The 11,613-nt window shown below is 40.6% G+C and overlaps 1 protein-coding gene across 1 annotated transcript; it reads left to right on the top strand.

Annotated features, from left to right (window-relative positions):
* The first annotated feature begins 512 nt into the window (after positions 1-512).
* On the top strand, positions 513-2,824 carry LOC122055411 (L-type lectin-domain containing receptor kinase IX.1-like). The gene has a single exon (XM_042616841.1). The coding sequence runs from the start codon at positions 654-656 to the stop codon at positions 2,655-2,657; it is 2,004 nt and encodes a 667-aa protein (XP_042472775.1). The 5' UTR covers positions 513-653; the 3' UTR covers positions 2,658-2,824.
* The last annotated feature ends 8,789 nt before the right edge of the window (positions 2,825-11,613 follow it).

Here is an 11,613-nt window from a genome sequence, read left to right as displayed (position 1 = left end):
TTATTTTAAATATCACAGAAAATTACATATGCGATTTTAAGTCTTTAAAATCATTTGTCACTACACATTATTATCCTAAAATTATTATTTTTATTTCTAATATCTACTTTACATTATTCCATCTATTCCTTGTATTTTTCTCTCTTCCAAATTAAATAATATTTTAATATTTCATAAATAAATTTTATTTTTTAAATTTAGAATAATATTATTGATGAAATTTAGGGAATCAATAGGATGGTACATATATTTTTTTTAAAATAAAATATAAAATTTAAGATAAATAGTTTAGAAAAATTAATATGGATCTAAACGTCAGCATTTAAATATGATAATATTATTCATCTGTTACAACCAAAGTCTAAGTTAGTTATGGTAAAAGACATTCATTCATCTCAGTCTTCCGCTAATTCAACCAACGCGGAGAAGGATGACTCCTGGCCATTAATATAATTGATAAATATAAGGAAGAGCATGCATAAACAGATCGAATTTTCATCCAAGATCTGGTATGATAATATCCTGTGTCTTATTCCTGTTCTCGGTATCGGCATCGCTTGGCACAGATCTCATCTCGGACGTCAGTGACTCATTCCTGTTCTCGGTATCGGCATTGCTTGGCACAGATCTCATTAAATAATTGCAACCTTCCTATGTTGTCACTCATCACTTCTTCTGCTCTGCAAATCCTTGGGTCTGCAAAGATGTGTAGGTCAAGGATTTTGATCTCCAGCGCTACGTTCGTGATATGTTTCTTAACTGGCGCTCCTTCCTCAATCTCTCTCTCCTTCAACTTCTCTACCTTCCCAAACGATGTCTTTGTGTCCGATATCCTTCTCCAAGGCGACGCCTTTAACCGCGATGGCAGCATCGAGCTCACCAACATCTTAAGCGGAACGGCCAAGTACAATACGGCCAACTTCAACAAGGGCAGAGCGAGCTACCGGAAGGAGCTTTTCCTCCTTTGGGACGCGCAAACCAAGCGGCAATCGGATTTCACCACCCGTTTCGTCTTCGAGATCAGGTATCAGGGGCAGAATCTCGTCGATGGCCTCGCTTTCTTCTTGTCGGCGCCGATGTTCCATGTTCCCGACGATTCCTACGGCGGCAGCCTGGGACTCTTTACTAACAATTCCCGGCTTCCCCCATCGCCAACGGTGGCGGTCGAGTTCGATACGTGGTCAAATAGGGAGTTCAATGACCCGGATCGACCCCACATCGGGATCGACATCAACTCGGTGCGCTCGGCAAAGACGGCAAATTGGAGCAATTTTAAGGGAAATACGATCTGGACCTCGTGGATCACTTACAATTCAGCCACTTATAATTTAAGTGTTTTCCTATCTAGCGGAGATAACCAGCTGGAGCTCAGCGATGCAGCTCTGATCCTCAATTACAACATCGATTTGAGCACAGTGCTGCCGGAAAAAGTAGAAATTGGCTTCTCGGCGGCCACCGGTTTAGGCAGTGAAGAAAATACTGTACACTCATGGTCGTTCCACTCGACTCTGCAGCCAAAAAAGAAGTTCAAGATTGCTGCTATTGCCATTTCCATTGCCGGGGCAGTAGTCTTGATCTTGGTGGCTGCTTTGGGCTCGCTATGGCTTCTTAAACGAAGGCGTAGGACGAATGGAGAAGACGAAGACGCGATGGATAATGAGTTTGAAAGAGGGAGAGGACCGAAGAGGTTCGCTTACCCGGAACTCGCCTGCGCCACCGGGGATTTCTCCGACGAGGGCAAGCTTGGCGAAGGCGGGTTCGGGTCGGTCTACAGAGGCGTGTTGAAAGAGCCCGAGCTCGAAGTCGCCGTCAAAAGGGTCTCCGAGGGCTCAAAACAGGGGAGGAAGGAGTACATGTCGGAGGTCAAGATCATCAGTCGGCTGCGCCACCGCAACTTGGTGCAGCTCGTAGGCTGGTGCCATGACCGCCGGGAACTCCTCCTCGTATACGAGCTGGTTCCCAATGGCAGCCTCGATTCCTACCTCCATGGCGGCGAAGAAACGACTTTGGAATGGGGAGTGCGGCTCAGGGTGACGCTGGGCTTGGCTTCGGCTCTGCTTTATCTCCACGAGGAGTGGGAGCAGTGCGTGGTGCACCGGGACGTCAAGCCGAGCAACGTCATGCTGGACTCGGCGTTCAATGCCAAGCTCGGGGACTTCGGGCTCGCGAGACTCCTCGCCCACGACGGCGGGGCGCAGACGACGTCAGTGTTGGCAGGCACGAGAGGGTACATGGCGCCGGAGTACATTTTCACCGGCAAGGCAAGTAAAGAATCGGACGTCTACAGCTTCGGGGTCGTGGCACTAGAGATAGCGTCTGGTAGAAAGCCGTTAATGGTAGGGGAGAAGGACATGACCGAGCTGGTTCGATGGGTTTGGGAGCTTTACGGGAGGAAGATGATTCTTGAAGCGGCGGATCCGAGGCTACAGGGTGAATTTGATCGGAGACAAATGGAATGCTTGATGATCGTGGGGTTATGGTGCGCTCATCCTGATCCGATGGCGCGGCCGTCCATGAAACAAGCTATCAGTGCCCTTAACTTCGAGGCTCCGTTTAACTTTGAGGCTCCGTTGCCGGAGCTTCCTCCGGTGAAGCCGGTGCCTACCTATGGTCCCGCGTTGCCGAGGCTGTCTCAGGTTCCCTCGTATGAATTCTAGAAATGCTATAACTTATGACCACTTCCAGTGCATTTTCTGATGCAGAATTGGAAGAAGTATTGCGATGCCCTATAAATGCTACCTGGTTGTATGAATCTACTGTGTGAATTAATTCATTGTATACTCTAAAAATATTCTTCAAAAGAAAATACAAAGATCCTTATTAGACGTCAGGAGAATTAACTACCATAAGAAAATAATCATCGAGTGAATTAAAAATATATATGTGTAAAAAATCAGAGCCTGACCTGCGGAATACTCAAAGCTATGCTACAACAGTTTTGTCGGTAAACAATGAGCATGGATGTTGATATGGTACATTGCAAGTGGTCCCCAAAGTACTATGGAATTGATGGTTAAAAGAAATAAGATGAGATGATAGTCAAAGTAAAAATAAAATGATATTTAAAGTTAAAATATATAGGCTCCTTAATCCATGTTTTCTTTTCTACCACTGCAAGATACACATTGAAGCTCCCCTTCTCCATCCCGGCTCTCCTATCTTCGTTCTTTCTCTTTTTATTCTCCTTCTTCTTCCTTACTTCTAGGTTCTTCTATTACCTGAACCCTCAGTCGACCCATGCTTTTCTTTTCTCCACTGCATAACTTCATCTCTTTTCTTTAAAATTACAGTAGAAGAACCTTGCTGTCCTTTTCCAGCTGTTGGCAGTCTTCCATAAATTGCTGAAGTACAATAACAACAATAGCGAGGTTCAATTCTTCCTCTTTTTTTTTCATTCTCTTCTTATTTTTCTCATAGCAAGAGCAATATTAATTGAAAGGACTCCCTCTTTATCTTTCTCCTCTTCAACGACAACTGCCTTGTAGCATTCTTTCTCCATGAGTGTTTTTTTAACCATCTTCTCATAGGTCAAATAACAAACTTTTTCTAGGTTTTGCTCAACATGCAATAGTAAATTTTCTTTCTTTGTTCCAGCATATTCAATCATAAAAATGCAGTCTTATCTATTTCTTGCACTTATTCCGGCAACATATCAAATTCCAGCCTTCAAACATTAACTCCTCATCTCCTAGTTGTTGTCTTCTTTCATCAAAAGTAAAGTTCAACAGATTTATCTTATTGTTGATCGTACTAGTGATTTTTGTACTAGAAAATTTGATTGATTATTGACTAATAATGATCTGAGATCCTCTCGATGGACTCACTAATGTGCTTGCAATGGAGCAGGCTTTTTCTCTTGTCCCTATCATTGGAGATCAAGAAGCTAATAACAACAAAAAAACAGTTATGAAAAATAATATCGAATTGATTTCAGTCAATCAAGATTTATCATATTTGGTATCGTAATCAAATAGCAAAAGAAAATATTTTCAAGTTTATTATATCTACGTTGTTTATTATTATTATTATTATTACATGGCATATTTAATATTTCCATTATCAGTTAGACAATTTATTTAAGCTTTTGGGTTTCATCAATAAAATCATCCAGAAATAATTATTCTCTATTTTCTTTATTTCTATCATGATATCAGAGTCATGATCCATTATATCTATTTCCTTGTACATGCTCCTCAATTATTGTTTCTCCCCTTGAATTCCTGAATTCCTCTTTTACTAATTCTCTTCTTTCAATTTGTTTCTCTTTTATTTTGTCTCCTCCACATTTCTTTTTCCCTGTTCTCTGTTTTTTTTTCTCCTTTCACTTCCACATTTCTTTTTCTTTTTCTCTCCTCCTTGTAGCGTTTCTATTCCTTTTTTTTTCTCTCTGTCGCTTTATTTCCTCTGCCACCGATGCCAAACAATAAGGGTTATTCATTGCCATAGAAGATTTAATTGGTCTTATAATCAAAGAAGATATTAAATTTATCTTAGAGTTGGACATATTGATATTCAACGTCTTAAAAGATTTGACTCAAATTTTATTGGTGGTATTGCAACATTAGAACAACTAACTATTTCACAAAAAGAACCTGCATCTTCAAATTGACCATCACCTTCTTGGTAATCTACAACTCAATCATCTTATTCTAAAACATTCTCACTTTTTTATCTCTTTTAATTTAGTTTCAACGACTCCTGAGAACTCAGGATGATATCCGAATTCTGGAGCAACTCATTATGTTACACCGGAGTATGATATTCTCACAGACGCTTCATTTTATCATGGCCCAATATGGTACAAATAGGTAATAGCTCAAGTTTACATATTACTCACTTTGAAAACACATTCTTCCACTCATGTGGTTAAAATTTTCGTATGCTCAACACTCTTTATGTTCCTTCTATCACCAAAAATTTTGTAAAATACCAGAAATAGGCGAATATTAATAAAGGAATTTTTCGGAATTTTTGGAAATTTTTCAGGAATTTTTCGGAGCTCGTACGAAGGAGTTAACGCGGATGAAAACGGGGCCCGAGAAAAGCCTGTTTAGGCGACCCATTTAAGCGAGGAAATGTTTATAATTACATTTCTTTTTTCTTTTAATTTCTTTATTTGTTTTCTTTTTTTCTTTCCCCGCCGAAGCCCGCGTGCCATTCTCCTCTGTGCGATTCTGTGCCCTAACCGGCGCCGCACGAGTCCTTCTTCCTCCTCTCCCGAGCCTCTTCTCTTCTCCTCCGGCCCTGCCCAAGCGCCGGCGAGCGCAAGCCATTGCCGGAGATCCATCCTCTGCCCTAGACTCACTCCGCACCGCCGCCGAGCCCTAGCATCTCCGCCGACGCCGAGCAGTGCCGGCGACTCATCCTCTGCCTGGACTCACTCAGCACCGCCGGCCTTCTCTACACGCCGAGCTCTGCACAGAGCCACCGCCGACCGAGCCCATTCCTGTCCTCTCCTCCGCGCTGGCTGCGCCCCTTACTCCTCTGCCCTAGAACTCGAGCCGCTGCTGTCGATTGAGACTGTTCTGCCCTAGCGCCGGTTGCCACCACCTCTGTGCCAGCCATTGAGCGCCGACGTCTCTGGACCTAGCACCGAGTTTGCTTCGCCGACGCTGTGCCCTAGCACTGTCGCCGGCCACAGGTTCGATCCATCACAGAGTGTAGGCTCTGTACCCTAGCTTTGATTGAAGTTGGGGTTGTATGATCCGTGATCTTCATTGCTTGAGCTTCTGTTTGATCAGTTTTGTTCCAGCAGCAATTTATCTTTGTTGGCCATAAACAACCCTAGTTGGACAACAAACTTTGTGACTTCCAGTAGCGGCTGACTTGAGGTAAGTTTGGGATTGTTGATTTTGTTAGGAAGAGATGTTTTTGAAGGTTGATTAGGATCTTACCCTAGTGGTCGTTGAGATTTTATTTAGCTATTCATTTAGTTCTAGCTAAATAAATGTATGTGTATCGACTGACGCAGGACTTTGACGCGAGACGAGCATCTCGACGTCGGATTGGACCTTTCTATTTTCGGAGGCGGGTACTTTGACTTATGTCTTTTGATATGCATGATAAAGTGTTTAACATATAGCAAGAATTGTGTTTCCATTTGATTCGGTTGGTCACTACATGATCTGTTACATGTTGTTTGTTTATTTATTATGCACTGCATGTTATTATTTATCTGACCATACATGCTTTCTGTAGTGACCCAACCATGTGATACATCATGTTCAGGACCTAGGGTTTATATGATACCCTATCTGTTTGTGTACCTTCCATCCGATACATTGACTTGTGGTACACCTTTTATTTATGTATGGATCTTGCTATGCTATTCATGAGATTGCCATGCTTAGTATCATGCATCATGTTTGCATGCTGTGCGATTGTCGGTTCCACTATGGTTGAGCCCATCGCCAGTTACATGTACTGCACACACCACCACCACCCATGGGTTAGTGGTATATCAGACAGTGTGTGGCGATTCTTATTGCTCCGTTAGTCCGAGGACTCGCGTGGTAGCCGTGATCGATTCCTCTGTTTGGCTCCGTTGGCATTTAGTGTAGCGGCGTAGGCAGATGGTGGACTCTGTTGGCTCCGTTGGTCGAGACTAGCACGTCGAGATTTTTCCTCCCGTCATTGTGTATGGGAGATGAGAGCATTGAGCTCCCCATTTATGATTTGGGGCCGAGGAGAGTACTCACAAGATTTCCGTCCACTCGACCACCGCTGAGCAGTGATGTCGAGTGCACGGTCACCATATCATTCTGCATTTTATTGTTGTGATTCTGCACTTATATCTGCATTTGTATGGATGCATTTGATTGACATGCATCAGGATTATGATTTCTTGATCCGACGACTGTTACCTTTGTACCTTGATCCTGGTTAGTACAGTTTCGTTTCAGTTGCATTTATTTCTTCTCGTATTCAGGAGTGCGCATGATTAGTGTTGTCTGTATTTGTTTTATTATGCATATCGGTTGTACTGCTGAGTGTTGGACTCACCCGCCTCCATTGTTGATATTTTCGGGTTGAGGCTGTCCGGAGCAGTTCCCATCGCACGTAAAGCCAGTTCTCTACTAGTTCGTTATTTGTTTTATTTTGGCCTTTTTCTATATCAGACTTTGTTTTAGTATTGTCTTTGGATTTTTCCTATGGATATTGTATGGAGTGATACCTTTTGATGGATTTTTGATATGATATTGGATTTCATTCTACTACGTGCCTGCCTGGACGGCAGAAGAGGTGAGTTCGTTGGATTTGAGCTTTACGAGTGTAGTGGAGTAGGGTGGATTTCGAGTCAGAGTCCTATTGTTATTGATTACTATTATTAACTGCGTGGTTGTGACAGCCAGAGGCTGAATATCTTTATAAACTGCGTGGTGTTTGTTTTTTTATTTTTGTTATCATTCCAGCCGCCTGTGGCTGATGTATATGTGATATGTAGAAAGTTCCATATTGTTCGCCGTACAGGGGAGATGCTGCCGAAATTTCTTCGGACAGAGACTCCTCTGGGGCGTGACAAATTTACTTTCTATGCATCAATTTGCTCTTGATAATAATATGTTCTTTAAATTTCATCCGCATCATTATTTCGTGAAAGATCTCACAATAGGAACTATTTTACTCCGAGGAAGCATTAAAGACGATCTCTATCGTCTTCAACTCACTTATACTAATGCTTTTTATTAGAGAACACATTGAAAAATTCTCTTGGCACGCACATCTTGGTCATCCGTCTCTACGTCCTGTTCAAAATATCATTAATTAGTATAGTTTATCAATTTCTTTAATCTCTTCATCTCATTTATGTGAAACTTGCATGAAAGTAAAATCTCATAAATTACCTTTTGTGTTTTCTACTCACACCTCTAGTTTTCCTTTAGAAATTATTCATTCTGATATATGGGGTCCTGCTCCTATTATATCTAATCAAGGTTTTCTTTATTATGTTATTTTTATTAACAATTTTAGCAAGTTTATTTGGATTTTTCCTATGAAAAGAAAGTCTGATCTCTTCGATATTTTTTTGTCATTTTCAAAACCATATTAAGTGTTATTTTGATCGTAAAATATTCTCTTTTCATTCTGATTGGGGAGGAGAGTATCAAGCCCATCACCATTATCTTACCTCCTCTAGCATCCTTCATCGAGTCTCTTGTCCCTATACTTCTGAACAAAATGGATTCGTTGAGAGAAAACATCATCATATAATTGAAACTGTCTTAGCCCTTCTTAATTATTTGCCAAACCTCAATATATCTTATCAATCATTTGCCAACTCAACTACTTCAAAACAAAAGCCTCTTAGAAAGACTTTATAATCGCTCTTCAAATTACTCATAATATGTATCTTTGGTTGCACATGTTATCCTTGTTGGGATATGTCCGATGCGGTGTGTGTTAAAACATATTTCATAAATACGCGCAGCGGAAAATAAAATAATAATAATTTCTAAATTATTACATCACACACACCACACGCATACAAGGATACAACATGCTAAACATGATCGTATAATTAAATTTTTACGAAAGTAAATTTACGCTAAGTGTACCTTACGGATGACCTGTAACGAAAAGGGCATCAACCGTAGTGACGTTATTGAAACTTGCCTCTATTCGTATCCACGCAGAGCTCCTCAAGACAACTCCTTGAGTACAAGCATCTCCTTCGGAAGTTACTAGCCACGAGCGAAGAAGAAGGATCAAGAGGAAAAGGAAGAGAAGCACACAAGGGTGGTGGTCACGGTAATAAGGGGAAAGACTTTCCCTTGTTGGCAGCGGCAAAGAGAGAGGGGAGAGGAAGAGGAGAAGAGAAATTGGGTTAAGATTTTTTAAAAACCTTACAAGCTAATTAATAATCTCATGTGTATAATCTTCTCTTAATCATATCAATATATAGCCCTCATTAATGAGTTGGATTAGAAAGCCAAATCCAACCTATTATCCCTTAACCAAAAATTAGTCCATTAACCACTTGGTTTGGTTCACAACTAAACCAAGTTGGTTCATGACTAATTCATGATTAAATCAAATATGGTCCAACTCTTCCATAAGAGATGTGGCACATCCGCGTTTCCATTGCGATAAATATTCCCATATTTATTTTATGTATGGTCCAACCAAATATTTATCTCTTGATCTAAGAATTCTATTCTTTAACTTATTTTACATATTTTAGAAACTCGTTAGTGCGTGTGACTCAAAAGATTCTCGATTTATCTTGGCCATCCATAATTAACTATTTAATTATAGAACGATCATGAGTGACACCTGGTAGTACATCATGATCTTTAATTAGCCAAAAAATCATAGTTGATCTTAGAATTAATTCTAAACTCTTCGGCAACTACAGTGAGTTGTGTCTCATTCCTTTCACTCGTCTTATACCCATTTGGTTGAGGACATAGTATATGTGCCTTGTCCCCACTAGGCTGATTACGTCACACCTAGCTCAAGTAATACATCCTCGTCCTGCGGATTCAAATTACTCATACATATGTACAAGAATCTAACACTCTTAACATATGATGCTTTGGCCAAAGACTTTGAGTAATAATCCTAACAAGTGGTCATAGGATATACGTATCTTCGCAAGGAGCGGTGAATCCTCTATGGACTATCTAAACACCTTCGGGCACTTCGACTTATACCTAATCATCCCGGGTCCACACCTCAATGAGATGGTTGTTTAAGATGTCAAAGTATAAGTCTCCATGACCAAGATGACTTGTATACCTCAAGTCGAAGGAAATCTGCACTCATGCTGTAGTAAAAACTTCACAGACATATCTATATATGTAGAGAACCATATGAAGTCTTACAGCGAGTCACTCCAATGAACTAGTTACTATAACCAGCATCCACGTTTAACTCTCGACATTCCAATGTCTCCAACCAGTGAGAAAATAGTTGCTTAGCCGAACCAAGGAGTATAACCTGTGATAGTCTTACAGAATTGATGGTGTCTGAATACATCAATTCGACGACTAGAGAAATTTTAATATATTCATAATTACACATGTAGAGATAATCACTGGTTGCGATCCAATCACAAATTTTCTCATGCTATAAATTATATTACAGACATTCAGTAAATAAGTTTAAGACAATCAAACATATAATATGCACTCAAATAGTGAATCTATACTTATCAAATAAATAGAAAAAATCGTAAGACGATTGCCTTAGGACATCCCTCAAATTCTAACAATCCTTGGTTGCGACCTTGCTCTAAACACAAGTTAAACTCTTGGTCTCAATAATGTATTTTCCTTAGTTATAGTAATTTACATCATAGGTATCATTGCGTATATATATCAACTGGGCAGATATATATTTCTCGACATGTTACTTTTGATGAGTCTCTCTTTCCATTTGCAGTTGTTCTCTTAGACACTCCCTTAGATAATCAAGGCACCTTTCTGATTTCCCATAATAGTAAATCAAAACTCTCACAGGTTGATCCATCAAGACATACTCAAAGTTCAAGGGAAGATAGAATTTTAGGCTCTGCTCCATCTCCAACAAATCTTGTAGACTCAACATCTAGCAATGCTCCACTCTCTAGTCTTGATTCCCATCAATCTGACCACTTATCTCTGAGTAGTTCCGACGATGATACTTCTCATTGTATGCTTCCTCTAAGTGAGATTTATGCTTGATGTCTATTAATTTCCACTAATTATCCTCTTCCATGGGCTTTACACAGGCAGTAAAAGACTCGAATTAGCGTGCTGCAATGGTTACAGAGTTTGATGCTCTTCTTTGTAATGAAACATGGACCTTAGTTCCTAATACTCCGTCTATGAATATTGTGGGATCTAAATGGATTTACCGAATCAAGTAAAGCCGTCAATTTGGGTTGGGCCCGTCGGGTTGACCCGCCCCGCCAAATAATTTAAGCGGGTTGGGTTGGAATTTTATCAACCCAAGTCCGCCATGGGCCGACCCGCCTAGGCCCGCGACCCGCGCGGGTCGGCCCGCTCGGGCTTGGGTTGGCCCGCGGGTTGAAAAACACATGTAAGCTAAGTTTTAGGCCAATTTATTATCTTTCTTTGTTATAATTTTGAAATAAAAATAGTACTTTTCATCCAACATAAGTACTCGTTTGTGTTTATTTATATTTAAAAATACATGTTTATGTATACATTTAATTGTAGAAAAATTTTTCGAAGTAAAATGTTGAAGATATGAAATATTTTTTAATTTTTTTAAAAATTTTTATGGGCCCGCGGGTTGGCCCGCCAAACCCGCAACCCGCCTTAGAATGGGTTGAGTTGGAAATTTCCCAACCCGCCAAGTTGGCGGGTTGGCCCGCCCCGTCAAATGATTTGCCCACCACGGGCCGACCCGCCCCGCCACGGGTTGACCTGTCTGACAGCTCTAATCAAGTACCACGCAGATGGATCCATTGAATGCTACAAATCTCGCCCTGTTGTAAAAAGTTTTAGTCAATAGTCAGGTATTAAGTTAACTTCAATGATACCTTTAGTCCAATCGTTAAAATTACAATCATCAGGTTGCTACTATCTATAGCTATTGGCTCCAATTGGCCGATACAATAATTAGATATTTCCAATGCTTTCCTTCACAGTCAACTTGAAGAAACTG

Source organism: Zingiber officinale, chromosome 3B, assembly GCF_018446385.1.
Source record: "Zingiber officinale cultivar Zhangliang chromosome 3B, Zo_v1.1, whole genome shotgun sequence".
In the NCBI taxonomy this organism is placed as follows: Eukaryota; Viridiplantae; Streptophyta; class Magnoliopsida; order Zingiberales; family Zingiberaceae; genus Zingiber; species Zingiber officinale.
This window is presented reverse-complemented; position numbering and strand designations above follow the sequence as displayed.

Bases quoted from the DNA above. Each gene is read 5' to 3' on its own strand.
- LOC122055411 (XM_042616841.1), top strand. From the start codon at position 654: ATGTTGTCACTCATCACTTCTTCTGCTCTGCAAATCCTTGGGTCTGCA.